The sequence below is a fragment of the Tribolium castaneum genome, chromosome 5 (assembly GCF_031307605.1).
Source record: "Tribolium castaneum strain GA2 chromosome 5, icTriCast1.1, whole genome shotgun sequence".
Classification (NCBI taxonomy): Eukaryota; Metazoa; Arthropoda; class Insecta; order Coleoptera; family Tenebrionidae; genus Tribolium; species Tribolium castaneum.
In genome coordinates this window covers 1,661,941-1,678,923 of record NC_087398.1, presented here as the reverse complement: position 1 = coordinate 1,678,923, position 16,983 = coordinate 1,661,941, and the positions used below count along the sequence as shown (strand labels likewise).

The window sequence follows — 16,983 nt, the reverse complement described above, 5'->3', positions numbered from 1 at the left end:
AAATAAATTTATTGCTCATGTGGATAATTTCATGAATTTATCTAGCTGCACACAAAAGCATGAAATGCAAATTAAGCAAAAAAACGCGAGTGGATAAGTTATATGGTTATTTTGTCCACCCATCGCTCTTGAAAACTTTTAAACGTGATGGAAAAACGAAAATGTGAAAAGTTAATTGCGGTTTCATGCAGTTAATCTTTGAGAGGTTTTTAAATTGAAAATAAATGACAAATACTTGTTGGCGAAGTAGGAAAATATCCCACGTTTGCATTTTTCATTAAAACTGAAATTTGTTTCGCGATTTCATCTTACCGGGGAGAAACCTAGGCGAGTCTATCCTGACTTTGAGCAGCTCGTCTAAGGGCTTCTTCCTGAGACAGGGCGCCAGATCGTCCTCGTGCAGGTCTCCATGACAGTTGGTATGTTCAGCAACACTGCGTTTGACCGAAAGAGGATCCCTCTGGAGCGCCCAGGGACTCAGTCCCGAGCCACTTAACAAGATGACTCGATGTAAGAGCTCTGAAACAATCATGGATCAGCTGAACAAATTGGTATTTATTGGGCGATCTAAGTGGCTGCTTAAGTAAACTGACGCCCTGAGACCTTAATCGCCTCCGACCATGACTTTTATTTGTTCAAATCAAGATCGAGGCCGAAAAACGCCACTTAGTGGCATTTCATTTCGGACACGTCTGCTGACTTAAGAGATAATGGAAGAACGCTGCACGGAACGTAAATAATAATTGCTGTTTGGAAGACTTCACAAAAACGAGGAATTACTGGGCCAACCAAAATTTAGAAAATAAGACATTAATTCGTGGTTAAAATAGTCGAAAACTTCAGTCTGGCATTGCAAATAAACCTAGATCCGCATCTTTCATGGGTTAAATATAGCCGTATAAAGCTCGAAACCGAGATATAAATATATTTCTGAATTTATTTCCGATGCGAGTTTCAGGGAGCGCCTTTATGCACCTACATTAAAAATTATTACTCCTAGCCGTATTTAGTTATTTTGAATTTCGGTTTAACAGGAAATTCAATCTAGCGTTGGCACAGCTTTGAAAAATTAGTATGAGATGTAGAATGAACCATAGAATTTACTAAACCAAACTGTTTTGCTCTACGACTTTTAATTGTTGAGTTATAAATTTTAATTAAAAAACCCGGCGCATCCACCATTTTTTCAAGTTACAATAATTTTTGGAATAAATTATCAAGTAAGCTACTGCTGTACAAAAGACGGTGTAAAACGTAAACTAAGCCGCAAAATTTAATAGAACAAACCATTTTGCTCTATAACTTTTAGTTTTTGAGTTGTGAATTTTTAAATAAATAATGGCGCATCCACCATTTTTCAATTTAAAAGATTTTTTTAAAATAAGTTTTTGAATAAGCTAGTATTGTTAAATAGCTGGTATCATACGTAAACTGAGCTGCAGAATTCACTACAACAAACCGTTTTGCTCTGCGACGTTTAGTTTTTGAATTATAAATGATTTAATAAATAACCCGGCGCATCCACCATTTTTCAAAATAAAATAAGCCGTTAACTAAGTGTTTGAAAAAGCTAGTATTATAGAAACGCTGGTGTTATACACAAAATCAACTGTAGAATAAGTTAGAGCAAACTATTTTACTCTAGGACTTTTAGTTTCGAGTTATGAATTTTTTTAAAGTGATAAATTAAAAATGTATCTATAGCCCAAAGATGAATCTATTTCCGATAAGAGTTTCAGGGGGCGCGTTTATGCACCTACATTAAAAATTATTACTCTTGGCCGCATTTAGTTATTTAGAATTTCGGTTAATAGGAAATTCAATTTCGCTTTGGCATAGCTTTGAATTTTTGACAATGGAGCCGGTTCAGCTTTCGCGTCTGGAATCAATATTCATGGTGAATGAAGACTAATTCAATTCGTTAGGTCTGCACAATTAGAAGGTGTTGGCACGTCAAGCTCGTCATAGAAAACAGGGGCTTGGCATGCTGCAATTACAGATAGAACCGCTATCTAGGGTACACATGCATTACGACTGCGAACAATGACTGTTTAGTCCAATAATTTGTCTCTACCTCCACATAAGTAACACATGTATGGTGCAAATGGCGCTCTTAATTATTCTCGTTGTGCGCGAAAAAAGCCCATCTGTCAGCTGCGTTTTATCCGACCAAAAATTCCGACTGCCTGTTTTAAAAATTTTAATACTCAGCTCGCTTAAATTTTACGCTTATTGTTTAACTCGAAGGGAATTGGGAAAAGAGAGGCACGTCTCTCGATGGCGATAAAATTTTACAACTCTCACTCTCAAATTTTTGACATATTCTCGTTTAGTGACCGCTTAAAAACAGGCAATTACAGATCCATTGTTTTAATTTGATTTATCCAGTGTTAAAGTTGCGTTAAAACGGCTAAGTTAGTTCGTGTTCGTTCCATTAGGAAGATGAAGTCGAACTAATTAAATATATTGGAGGATGGAGCTCACATTAATGAAAATCAAAAGAGACTTTCGTTTGAACGCTCCAAGAATACCTTTTAATTATTACACTGCTGTCTTTTTACAATGCCTCGTTACTACAGTTAAAATTTATCTCGCCGTCTCCTCGAATACACAAATGAAAGATTACCCAAGAGTGACATAATCCTCAAAAGAGAATTAGCATTGTTAATTTGTATATGCACGACTCTGACAATTTCCATTCATTGCACGGAAAAAACGCGCTAATTACGTGCATTTGTCGCGTTTTACGTCTAGTTGCACTTCAGCTTGAAGTTTTTTCAGACGCTGAAACAATTTTTAATGACCGCTTCTACATCTCCCCTTATTGATATCTTCTGTGCATTATAGATTGCGCTCCAAGTTCACTTCAATATCGAATAATAAATGGCGACCCTTCTGAAATTATGTAAAGTCGATGCTTGATCAAGTGTGCCCAGAATGTGATGTGTAATGGTGAAGGTTACGCTTGCTCGGTTTAACGTAAGATCTTTAGATCAAATCAAAATAGAACGGAGAATTATGCGGGACTGAGGGTCGGATATTACAGTTTAGACAAGATTTTATGGTCGCGTAATGAAAATCTTAAAGTATGGCAAGAGGATTACACGGTCCAGGTTATCAGGACAAGCTGATAACAAAAATATTATTATTCAAAACAGTTAAAATAAAACAAACCCATAGCAAAAAGTATTATACCAAATTATGCCATTGGTTGAAACTACTGATCTCTTCTGAGAGGATGTTCCTCGTTGTCTAGTTAAAAACCAGTACATGATGGATTTTTTTTTATCAATGTTTCTGCCTCCAGTACTCATGCATGGGTGGAAGAAATAGTTGGTTAGCTTGTTGAAAATCGAAAAACATTAAAGAACTCAAACATTGTTATTATTTTTGTCCAAAACAATTTTATTTTTCCTCTTTACATCCAGTACCAAACGACTTTTCATTTAGAATGTTTATTATGCCTCAAAGATTCGTTAAGTTTAATAAGCAAAAAATATTAATTAGTTATTATTGTTTAACTTTGCAGACGAACTAAAAAATACATCTTTGAGTCCGCCTTCATTCTAACAATTGACACGGCAAATTTACTTTCAGTTTAAAGTTTAAAAGTTAATTTAAATTTTCTAATTGCGGAGCTTTGCAGAATAAAAAATTACTTTCAGAGAGTTTTCATCGTGATTTTTTGTACCTGTGAAAAGTTTTTTTTTACATACAAAATATATGATAGATTTTGATTTCTCTTAGAATAGAAGAGTGTTTGTTTATGCTCTTAATTTAATTCATTTGATTGTAGTTTTTTAGGCAATAAATTAAAAGTTAGCCTGTTATAAAAAAGGTGTATCCCAACGCCCCGTTTTTGCCTGAAGCCAGAGCGCGAGGCTCAATGGCCATTTCCAAACGTTTTCCACAAAAAATACAAAACATCTATTGTACGCAAACTTGGAGCATTTCCACTACGAAACCAAACTAAAAGCAAATGTGGAACAATTAGACCTCGGCCGATATTTCTTTTTTCCTTATGCTCGCACACTATTAATATTTTTTATCCCGCACAGCAGTTCCTGCTTTCGAATTCCTGGGTAGTTCCCAACTTTGCACGAAATAGTTGTCATTGTTCAGCCCGAGTATAATTGGGTGGACAAGTCTTTAAAGGACTGCACGGATCATTAATCTAAATGAATGATGGAGCGTAGAGACAATCCCCGACTAAACCTCAAAATTGACAATTGCCCGAATTTCTTTGCTCGATTATCAGACCTGGGCTGTGAGCGTGGCCAGAAATAAAGCACGCCGGAATTTCCCCACTTGTGACTAGTTCAACCAAGTTGTAATTGTTTAAAATTAGTGCAAATTCCAGTTGTGCTATGACGGATTAACCCATCTGTGCTGCTCTAACTATGATATATTAATAACCGGAGCGGGGAAGATGCCTTCCTGCTAAATACCTCGCCATAACATAATTAGTGCAATAGCTCCTCGTCCAGAGGACACGGATATGCAGCTCGTCCGTTACAATAACCACTGATTGCGCCCCTGAAGGGTCTCCGAATTAATATATTTGCACCACTAATGAATCAACCACTGGCTCAGCTTTTTACGATATTTCCTCCTCTCCTAACAAAGGTTAAAGTACGGCCTCAAGTTATTGCACCACTGCCATTGTTTTCTTATTACTTTGATGTTTTGTTTGGCTCTTGACTCGCTTACTTCTTTGATTAATTTCAAGTGGTTTTAATTAAGTTTAGAATTCGCTCGTAGATAACTGCGGTTTTACTGATTATTCTCGTTATTTAAAATAAGACAGAAATGAACACTCGTCGCTATTCTTCAAACCAAATTGCGACAATTATTTCGCGTTTTCAAGAAATAAAGCAACTAAAATTGCAATGAATTTAAATTAAAATTACAAAATTAATATTTCACGTCGTAGTTGCGCCAAAGTTTTTTAATTAACCACGACTTGTATGAACTATTACTAATAACTGGATAAAACGAAATTCGATTTTGAATGTCCTCCTAAATTGGATGTAAATACGTAATACAGGTTTCTATTTTAATTAAATTCCATCTGCTTAAAAATTCCCATTGAGATGGAAAATAACGTATTCTCGAGCACCACTCTTGATGAATAATCAAACTTTGCCCGAATTAAAAACTTAATTAGATTTTGCTTCTAAGAAATCCGAATTAAATTTGTGTGTTTCGCCACTCGTCGCTGACTTCGCTGCTGTCCATAAAGTAAAATTTAAAAACGCTACAAGAAACCTCCATCGCAATACGGGAAGCATGACAATAGCCAGTGAAGTAGTGCCAGCGGAAGCAAGAAACAACTCTCCATGGAGCCAAGAACACTTTAAGATTACCGACACTATTGCGCAAAATTGAAGATTTCACTATTTTATTCCCTGGACGCGACACTTTGTATCGAGTTGGAAGTTCCAAAGTTGGAAAAAGTCGTGACAATTAGGGAATTGCCGAATTGATTCGACATTGTTTGATGCGTTATCCAGTTAAACAGAAATTTAAATAGTTGGGATTAATTGGAAACTGAGACCGAAATTGCTAATTGGGTCGGCTGGAGTTTTTGCCGGAAAGTGTCAGTGAAAGTTTTTAAATATATTCGACCTCTCGGTCCTCGCAAAGTTATAATGCGGTGGCGACCGGACAAAAAGTCCTACGTGCTGTCACAAAGGCCGAGAACTGTGTTAATTCACAATTATTGCGCTAGTTTCGGGAATAAGTAGCTTAATTTGAAACTGAAAGCTTGGTTGCTTCGCAGAAATGTAAATGCTTTTTTGCTAAAAGCTTGAAGAAACTTCAAAGACAGGAATACCTGAAAGGTTTTCAATTTGGGTCTATTATAAATACTTTTTAGAGCATTAAACTACATGTTTTCTTCGCTCACATATGCACATATTCAACTCCGGCTCTCGAAGTTGGCGCAACTTTTTTTCAACTCCAGCCAGTCGATAAAATCCACTTACAAAACACAATTATTTATGCAGTGACGCGAACGTAATTTGAACACTTTTCTATTAAGATAAGTGCTACTAAAGTTTGTTTCCAATGCTGGAAATTTTATGCGGTACTCAAAAACATGTAAATTGAAACATCAAAGGAAATGAAAAAGCTATAATGCTGCGAAATCTTCAAGTTTAATTGCACCTCACTGTCGGCTCTAAAGTAAAATTAGCCAATTTTAAGAACTAAATGAAACAAGTTGATGCAAAAATATTCACACACGTGTCGCGTTTTAAGGAAAAAATAGAAACCAATCTACTAACGTATCTTGTAGAAAATTGCGTCTCTCTGAATAATATTTATGTCCAATCGCCATTCTGAGGCCAGTTTTTTATCTTTATGTTATTCTATTCATTCAGTCGCTGTTATTGCTCGAGTTGAACTTAAATGTGATAAGGTCTTACTCCAACATCTGGCAGTCCATGCAAAGAATTGTCAAATTTGCTAAAACTAGATAAACTAGGCACGTCTGCACAATTTTCTGGAAAATAATATCAAAGCGCAATATTAAGTAGACGCTGTGCATATCAAATTTATGGTACGCGAATGCAACATCCCAATTCAAATATTTGCCTTTATGAAACTTTCAGCTGCTGTAGACGATTGTAGGCAAAACGTTTGCAAAATTTCCTGTGAGTGAGCAACAATTTTCGCGTGATACATATCGGCCTTTGCAGTGATTTGAGACACACCGGTTCATTTCACTGGAAAGCTAGATTTATTTTGGTTGTAAGTTGTTTCTCTGAATGGTGGTGCAGGGCCGACGCTTTCAATTCAGCTGTCCATATTGTTGGCTTAAAGATACGTCCTCATCCATCTTCGTTCTAAGCCTAAGTGTCTGAAGCCTCTTTCGAATTCGGGCTTACTTGTTCATTTAAAAACAGCCTGCCGATGACTCACGTGTGTTTTACTCGGGCAAGAGGTCACGTATTTTTTACGGCTTGTAAAAGCCGATGATCCGATATATCATGATAAAATGTTTATTCGCCATTTGCGGCATTTTTATATTTCGAGTGGCGATAAATGAGCCCACAAATAACGGCCACACTGAGTCAAAACCCAAAAACTAGTCTCTGTCCGAACTAATCGAACAAATATTGCGGCCACTCGAACGGCCACCCAATTTTGGTCGGAGAGATTTAGATGGCTTTTAACTGGTGCAATTCCTTGGTCAATTGACTGGCTTTCAACCAGTGTTGACCGCCTCGGAATACACAACAATGGGCGCAAACCTCGTGCTATAATTACGCTCTTTATTCCTTTGATTATTTTCGGTTTAATTAAACAAGTCCATCGTCATTTCTTTGCCGAGTCGAAATTGAATAGATGCTCTGGCACGTTTCAGGCTGCAAAAATTTATTCGCAATAGCGGTCAGAGCAAAGAGAAAAGTCGAGTTGGTAATCGGGCTTTTATATGAGTTTAACAGAATGGCCGGCCGTTTTGTATCGCTGAGGTTTGGGGTGGGCGTCAAACACTTGCATAAATTGGAGCCTTTCTTAAAATCGATACTGTTTATGGGCTGTTATTGCTTTTTAAATGGGGCTCGTTTGTTTGCTAATGCGAAACGATCGCCAAAATAATTGTACACACTCAACACTGACAATGTAAAATTGGCATTGGGGTTTTTATTCACAATTATTTCGTTTAATGACCGCCATACTCATGCATCAATAATTGGCAAAACGCAGTTTTATTGCCGTGAACTTTAAATATTATTTTGGCGTGATTTTCCTCTATCAGTGGTATTATACGAAGGCGGTGTTCTCCAGGGAACGGCCACGAAATGTTGGCTACAGGGTCTAAGATAACCCACCTTCTAATAAAATTTCTTTGTGGCAGATTTAAAAAAGAATTCGATTTTTTTCGAAACTGTGTTTCGATGGAATAGTTTGAATTGAAATTACCAATTTACGTTTGGTAAATAATCTCATTGTAACACTTGTGTTCACTTATTTAATCATTCTGCTCGTAGCATTTCTTGTATTTAATGCAACTTCTGGTAATATCTTAAGCCTCTTTGGTTAATGAGCATGCTGGTGTATTTAGAGCAAAATCCTTCACTACTCTCCAATAAAATACGCTCCCAAAGCAAAAACCTCCTAATTAAATATTTGAGATTGAGATTGGGTTATACTTAATTGACAAAAGTTTAATTTGTGTTTTTAACGCAGTTATTTATTATTAGCCAACCTCTCCCTCTAATTCCATCCATCAATCGTTGGAGAAATGAGAGTCTGATCCGTCGAAACGAACAGACTAGAAAAACATATTCTAAAAAGCTCTTCCTTTCTGTCACTAATATTGATTGACTCCAATCTCGGGCTCACATTTTACTATCTGCTTGTAACTCCAGTGTTTTGTAAACAATGAAAGCAACTTTGATCGTTTCAATTTCGGGAAAAAATCCATTTGCTATTCATCAAGCCAAGTCAGCAAGTTTAAAGAGCGGTGGTAGTCGACCTGTCCTTATTAAAATATCAAAGTGCTGAAACTAAATGTATAAAGCGAGTCCGCTGACTGGTGAAAAGACGCTTTGAGTTCCGATGAACTATCCTAAAGTTGGCATTTTCTAACCTGTGACTTTATACTTCGCCGAGATGAAATACCGCATTTGCATAAGTTCCGTCGATTATATGATTAGCAAAGTAGATTTCAGTTTCTGGACGTTGCAGGAGGTTCCGGCCTTTTCGCCTCGAAAGGTCAAGAGCTTTCGCTTAAATTAATCATTACCTATCGGCGGTTCTGTTAACCACCTTTCGCTTATAATCTGTTGGGATAAACAAAGACGTGAACGATGGCTTTTATAATTGACCCAGGAAATAAATGGGCACACTTGACCCCTGTCAAAGGTAAAAATCCGAGACAAACGTGGCCAAGTTGGAGGAAATCGAAAGTTTTTATTGCTTGGAAGCTCACGTACAATACAAATTACTCTAATATATTGACAGGAGCGGCACCAGGAGAATATAAGTTTGTTGGGGGAAATTAAGAAGAGGAATTAGTACGCGGGTAAAGTTTTCAGGACAAATACAAGAATCGTAATTCGGCTCTAACATGAATTATCGCGTTTTTATCTCGTTCGAATCTATTTTCCGAGCAGACAATCAGAAAGACTGTTTCTTTATTTATTTCTTCGGAACGAAATAAAACAAAATTGCTTTTGTTGGAAAGCGTGCAAATTCGTTTTTTTAATGCAGCCCTATTCGGACTAACTCCCCTCAAAGGAGCCGTTCAATTCGGCTCGTAAGGACGATGATTTCGACAGTTTGAAAATTTGCGTCGAGTCGAGCATGTAGATGGCCCTTGATTACACTTTATCCTCGACCAAATCTTAAACGCTGCCAATTTTTATTTAAATTTCTGGACTTGAAAAATGACTCGCTCCAGCTTCCATCTGTAATATTGCAAATTTCCATCCAAAAAGTCGGCCAAAACCGAAATGTATTAAGCTGAAGGCGTGCAATTCCTGCGATAAATGTGACAGCGTGACAAACTCGCAGGAAACAAGATCCGTTAAAAGTCGCAGTCTTGAAAATTGATTTTATTACGCCGGTGTGTGCTCGAACGGGCCCAATTTATTCGGAAGTTTTTCTGGTTAAACCGGAATGATTCGAGAACTATGTGGCCGGAAATAAATACCAGTCAGTGTGAATATCTTTCGCTTTCCAATATCCGACCCATTGTCGCCGAAATCTGACTCCATCAAATAAATTAAAGCTTGATTGTGTTAAAAATGCACCGTGATCTCGATCGACTCTTTTTTCATCTCCTTCGCATAAAATAAACATGGAATCCCTGACCCAAATACTCAATATTTACCAGTTTGTAAGCGTATATTATTAAAACCGGAGACAATCTGACCAGATCCTGAAACTCTTGGCCCATCGTCAAGCCATAAACAAAGCAAAGGGGAAAGTCGGCCAATCGCCGAATTTCTCAATTTTATTTAATAATTCTGCTGCATCACGGCGAAAAAATTCGCTTTTAGTTGGTTTTGCGCGACGTTCCCCATCAGAATGATTAAATGCGGTTTTTACACCCTGAGAAAATCCATAATATACCTCACATGATGCAGAAACGCAAAGCGACATATTTCTCCACTCTATCTAAAGAAGTCATGTATAAAAAGGCGCAAAATGTTCTCTACAGCAATTTATCTGGAACGACGTTTCAAGCGAGGAAAAAACAGGAAAGTTTCAGGCTTGTTAAAACATGTCATCGATATTCGCACTCATCAATTTTGCACCGAGGCGTTTTATTATTTATGTATTCGTTTTATGGAGGAAGTGTGCATTAACCAATCATACGTTCCCTGAGGTTTCCTAAATTGAGAATTTTCCTTATTTATTTTTAACGATTTAAGAAGCTTATTTATTTATACTTAAAACCTTACGGTAAATAAAATCTCGCAAGACTTACTCATCATCCTCCACGGGATAAGAACTTTACAAGTTTTTATTGCCCCAAGGTATAAATATCTAATTTTAATTGGTTCCAAGAATTTTCCACTCAAACTAAATTTTTAAGAAATTCTTCAACATTTGAATAACTTAAACAGACTCTTGCTTTTAAATTTTAATTCCTCATAAATTTATGGGGCCATAAATGGGTGAGGACCAGTGTCTAGCTCCAACCCTTTTTATAATGAGAATTTACGGCCAGTAAAATTTTTACACACTAACGTAAAATTTTAGTGTGACACAAAATGCAATAATTTCCGCATTAATTTGCCTACAAAGTTTTCCCCAAATTAATTGGGTTTTATTTATTTTGTGTTTCCAGCAAACGCGATAAAAACTTACTTTCGTGGAAATGCTTTCAGGGTTTGTTAGCTGACGATTAGCTAAATACAAAAGATTGGCAACAACACACTCGCCAATAAAAATGTATAATACGTGAGTGCGCTTTGATCGAAACCGTTTTATCGAGGGTAAAATCTAATAAAACAACTGTCAATCTCCCCGCTAATAAATTACAAGCAAACAGTTTAATTCGATGGAAAAAAGCAATTTGGTCTTCAAAGAACATAATTTCATATTTTAGTACACGTTCGGGGCAATCCGAAGTAATTTAAGTGCATTTTTTATGCAAATTTCGGTGGCTTTGCAAGGCGAACCCGCGTCTTTTTTGAATATTTGAGTTCTAATAAATTTTCAATATGTAGATTATGACGTGTCGGAAGGATCTGATTAAAATTTCGCCGGCAATTTACGTTTATAGTGGTTCTTGTTGAGCAATTGATGGAATTGCAAATGGGGCCGTTTCCAATTCGGATTGCAGTGTTTTTGTAATTCTTCTTATGCGATGGGATGGAATTACTAGTCGCGAGGACATGGATTGCAATGATTGCAACAAGAGCTCGCCCTGTTAAATTACAAACGGAGCTGATATTGGGCTCTCCAGCGGAAACATTGACTCGAAATTGAATCTGACTGAACCCAAATGAGCAACCGTTCCCAAATAATGAACGGGTACTTTTTTAAACAGCGTTTTATTAAAGACGAGCATCTTCAGAGGCTGGAGCGATATCGAGAGTTTTTCAATCTGCTCTTGACGCCGACAAATTGTGTACACAGCACAACAGTTCGTATCGAAAATTGGAGATCGGCCATGTGATGCAGACGTCGGAGGAGTAATTTTTTGTTTGATGAGATCATTTTACCCGACAAAACTGTGTATTAAATGCGCCCTTTAGCGGAACGACGATAAATCTCCCGTCCCGGAAGAGCGTTAAAAGTCGGTACTGATTTGTAACACGGAAGAGGAAGGCTGGGGCCACCGAGGTCGTTGATAATATTTGCCTGTTACCTTTTGCTACAGGAGACACAGCTATAAAGTTGACGAGGGCGGCACCGGTGCCGTGACCCATCAGAGTCACCCTCTCGGGATCACCTCCGAAGGCCGGGAGATTTTCCCTAAGCCAGTGCAACCCTGCTACCAGATCCATTAGACCGAAGTTCCCCTGGGCACTGCCTTTAGTACCCGTCTTAAGAAAACCTGAAACAAACAGACATAATTACTGCCAACAGAATTGCAATTATTACAAACAGCAATCCTTATCTTAAATCCTGAAAGAAGTTTTTCAAATAGTAATTATCCCGGCCATTATAATAAGCATGTGCTTTAGGTGATTTTCCGCGTTTCGAGAAAATAGAAAATCCTGAAAGGACTACTTTGCCAAACTGAAACGGCCATAGTTACTCGAATATTATTATTCATGTTGAAGAAAAGCAACATAAGCTGAAATAAATTGCCTCTTTTATTCCCGTAATGACTCTTTAAAATTTCAGCATACAGCAGTCGTTTCGAGTGGAAACTTAAACAATTTTTTAGAAAGCAAAATTATTTACAATTTATCAGCGCGTCTTTAGATATTCTATTAAAAACAGACTTGAGTTTTTTCCACGTTTTTGTTTTGAAAGTGAACCCTTTCAAACCTTAAACGGCGAGCTGTACGTCACCCACTTCCAAGAAAGACTTTGTTGCTTTTAACGAACGGAAATTTTAATGAGGACTGGAAACCAGTTTCACATCGGTTCAATAATTCTGAAATGAGATAAAAATCTTGGCGGACAAAGCGTCGCTTCCACCCTTTCGTTCGGAAAAATTTATTATTTTGCAGCGCACACGAGCAGGAGGTGTAAATGAAATTAAAAATCGTTTGGAAGTCGGTGTGAGGGCTGGGGTGATTAACGAGCCTGTTCCAGTTACAATGGGCCAAGAGGTTATTTTGTTCCGCCTGCCGCATTGTAAATTTTGCACTCTTTCGACGAAGATTTTTAAATTAGGTCCAAAAATTATTTCTGGCGAAATGGGCTTAAGGTCACAAGTTGAGAGGCGTTAGTTTCCCGTTGGGCAACAATGATAGGAATGTGTGTGAAAAAGGGGTGATTAACGAGGCCGTTTTGGCACAATGGGCCAAGAGGTTATTTTGTTCCCTGGCCCACATTGTAAACGTAAATTTCGCAACCTGCCTACAAAAGCTTTTATAAATTAAGTCGAGCAGTTTCGGTGTCAACACTGTAATTAAATTAATAAGATGCATATAGTTTGTTGTAAACCCATTGTTTTTAGTCCATTTGTTTCCAGCACTCGCGCGAGTTTATTTTGCTAATTTGTCAGCAGAACTAAGTTTGTTTGATGGCTATATTGTGCAAACTCAGCCACTTAAATTGGAGCTGTTGTATGATAAAGCAAATTATCACCCAGACCTAAGGCGCATCATCCCCTAGAACAAGCCATGCTCCCAATGGAACAATGCTAAGCTTCATGGACATATCGCAATCAATCAACTCCACTCCGGCATTACCCCATTAACCCACATAGGCTCGAGCAGTTTTTAGGGGATTGTTGACACGACTCGCTTCGATTTTTGCTGAGAGATCTTGATACGCCGAAAAATGTTGCAGAGGTTTTTAGAACCATCAAAACATCAAACGAAATTCTCAAAGCTACCCTAATGTATCAACTGACAGTAAATAACTTTTCGGCAAAGATGCCGAGCGAGTTTATTACAATCTAATAAATAAATCAAATTTTTTAGCCACAAACCATTTTTCAGATTGCCGAAAACAAGAGCATTTTCACTCGAGTATCGATTTTCGTGCGCAACACGGAACTTTGTAATTAGATTTGCAACATCTATTTAATTTAAAAACACTGAAACGTTATCCTCAAAGAATCGCCGGAAAAATTGGACTTTCATGAAACTCGTATTTAAATTTATTACATTTTAACTTCGCCCAAAATGACGTCAACACGTTTGGCATTTGAAAGTTTCCTTTTCAAATTTGATTTAACATTTTTATTCCCCTCTATAAAGTCTGTTAAAAATGAACAAACACAACCAACATCTGCGCCTGTGACGCCCGTTTGTTATTGGATAAAATATTTTAGAAAAAATGAGGAACTGAACCGAATACAACCAATCGACTTCAGACCATAGAATACAGTAGTTATAGAAAATCAAGTAACACGTAATTCACTGGTCGTCAAAATTTCGATAATAGCGCCATATCTTGGTAGTATGAGGAACTAAAATTGGCGGCAAATTTAAATATTTTATTATTTATACAATTAATTTAATTTTTTTATTTTTTTACAATTTAAACACACATAACCGATTTTATTGAAAATCGGTTAAATGTGATTAATTGCAAAATTTTGTTAATATTATAAATATAAAAAAAATAAATACAATGAATGAAAATAATTTATTAATGAATTAATGTTTCACAAATTATGAAAACATCAATTATAAGAAATAAATGTCGTGTTTGGCTTCCACATTTTAATTTGGCAACTTCCTCACCCTCAAAACCGGTTATTTAACATTATTTTGAAACTTGGAAAAAAATTAAAGCACTAAGTAAGTAAATACGGACTCTAATAAGGTACCATTGGAGTTTTGGACATGTGCCCAATTCAATTTTCACAGAAAAGTAGTGCTTTTAATAGTATGTGCAAACATTTCTTGTATGTTTTCGTGTTGGTTGTAGACTCACGTAAATGACTTTACAACAAATTTACTTATATGAACTTATTATGAGTAAGAGGTTTTTCTGATTTTAATGTAAGGACTCCACTTTGGTGGATTCACCAGTCTTGAAACTTAACGGTAAAAAGAAGGGAGTTCAAGATACATTTTTGTGGCTTTTGTACAAATGAATGAATGAACGCGTGTATTAAATAAAAGACACTATGTGCAAGGTAGAAGTCTTAAACGGTGTCCATCATAGATGTCCACTCAAAAAATGAAATTTGATTTAAATTCTCGAAGTTATTTTTGGTGCCCAAGTCGATTTGTTTCTGGATAACTTTCACAAGTAAAGAGATGCACTGTTTCCAGAATCATGTGTTCCAGCCAGCCAGAAGTTGTTTAATAAACGTTGTAGGTTGCCTTTTAAGTGTACAATAGGTCCACACCAGAGCTGGAGATATGTATTACATAGTATTTTTGGTGGCAAAAAAATCCCGACTTACCAAATTTTAGCCTTCGAAAGTTCAAAACTTAAATGTTTTTGAGATTACTTTAGAAGTAGATAACACCAACAAACGAATTCAAATAAGAATAAAAAGAGAAAACCACGAACACAACACGTAGCAGAAAAATTCAAATTGGAAATTGAAACATTTAAAATTGAAAAAACTTTTTGACACCGTTGAATGTAGTGTGACATTGCGCGCCAAAGGTTGCTTAATATTTTGGATTTTTGGATAAATTCGTCGATTTAATTTGAAATCACACTACCAAAAGATGGCATAAGTAGTTTCTATTAACGACCGTGCCACGTACTCCAAATTTACAGAAATCTGCATAGATAACGCACGTGGCGCCGCATGTTGATAGTATGATTTAATAAACCGTTTCTCCTATGCCGCTTGACTAACCCTGCTTCAGACGTGAGAACAGTATCAATGCTGCCTTTTCAATATTATCGTGACGTAAAATCAAAACACCTACAAGAAATCTAAACAAGCCACACCCTCAACTCGGACATCCATTCCTTTAATCCAGGCATACACCTAAAGCTTTGCCAAGAAACCTCGGGACAATGCCTTGCAAATCGATAATAGAAGCGTTTTCAAACAATAAAGTCATAATTTTTTTCCGACATCAATCAACTCGCGCGCTCCTTATTTACCCCTCAGTGTCTCGCCAGATTCGATTGTGATGGAACTGTTCGTGACATTTCTGTCAATACGTGCATTGGAGTTGTTTTTAAGGCGTTACAACAAATTACTGTTTGATTAAATCCAAGTTGCAGTTATGAAATTTAAATATTTAACCTGTGCTAAGTGCTTTCAGCGTCTTAAAATGTTTTCACGAGAAATTTTCCACAGCGTCGTAAAAGTTACACAGCTTTTCTCGCAACTAACTAACTGCATTTTCATGTAGAAATTAAGTGAAATATGCACGCCACTAATACGATTCTAAAAGTGGACTTATCTCGCCCGGCGCCTCCACCATAATTGCAACACGCGACTTATATTTTTTTGTGTTGGTTTAACTCATTGTGGGTGTGAAACCAAATTTGGAATCTCTAGAGGTCTCATTATACAATTCAAACAGCCCCAAGAAACTGACTAAAATTCCATTATGTGCTCTTTACACATTTTAATTAATAGAAAACGTACGAGGTTGGCGTCACCTAGACACTCCCTCCTGCTATTAATTCGAATTAAGTTACGCTGTCTGTGGCGACAGCTCCGCGGTTTGATATTTTATGGGTGCGGTGACATTGTCTAAAACTGAAACTATTTAATTGCATGTGTTCGAAGCTCACATCTTGACGTGGTCTCCGAGTGAATTAAGCCCTGGAGGGCCTCCGGAGGCCTCTTTGCGCTATCTACGTGGTCCAGACGGCTCCTCGGAGACGCTACTGTCTTCCCAACCACAAATGAAACGACCGTTCAAGTAAAAATTTGCTCGCAAATTTGTTTAGGATAAAAATAACGTTATCTTTAAATCTTCGGATTCAAAAGCGAATAAATTCCGTTGTGTCTTGGGCGATATTCATGGCTCCGTGCTCGCGTTTTCTAAGCCTTCAATATATCAGTTGTCTCTTTCCGTAATGTAGATTTATAAGTAAACGGTGTTTTGAAGCCTGATGTATCATACGAATGCTTTCATTGCACACCGCAACCAACGTGGAACGAATACTGACTTTCTTATACTTTGAAACTGTCATAAATACTTCTCGTTTTATTCGGCTTGTTGACAGGTGAGATAATGGAATAATGGAATATGTTTGTAAGGAAACGTGAATGTTTCGCAAACCCTCCTTTTGTATTCCTTCCAAGCAACAAAATTTAAAAAAACTGCCTTCAAACCAAACATTCGGCATAATTAAAACCCGCAATTTAATCCCATAACAACTCCAGATTGATTACTTAAAACGTCGCTCCAACAGGGATATTTTATTCAACTGATGCTCACACAGAGCCCAGAGAGCACC

General features: G+C 37.1%; 1 protein-coding gene and 1 long non-coding RNA gene across 3 annotated transcripts in view; both read right to left on the bottom strand.

The window, feature by feature from the left end:
* Positions 1–16,983, bottom strand: part of LOC663865 (neuroligin 2) — a 103,090-nt gene that overhangs the window by 15,675 nt on the left and 70,432 nt on the right. For both annotated transcript variants that reach the window (XM_015980442.2, XM_015980443.2), the window contains exons 6-7: positions 11,834–12,022; positions 313–519 (exon numbers count right to left, since the gene is read on the bottom strand). In XM_015980442.2, coding sequence (XP_015835928.1) covers positions 313–519; positions 11,834–12,022 — 396 coding nt within the window. The remainder of the gene's footprint in view (positions 1–312; positions 520–11,833; positions 12,023–16,983) is intronic.
* LOC107397993 (uncharacterized) lies at positions 14,225–15,649 on the bottom strand. The gene is made up of 2 exons (XR_001574988.2): positions 15,008–15,649; positions 14,225–14,955 (listed from the first exon to the last, which is right to left on the bottom strand). It is a non-coding gene; the product is annotated as an uncharacterized LOC107397993 (long non-coding RNA).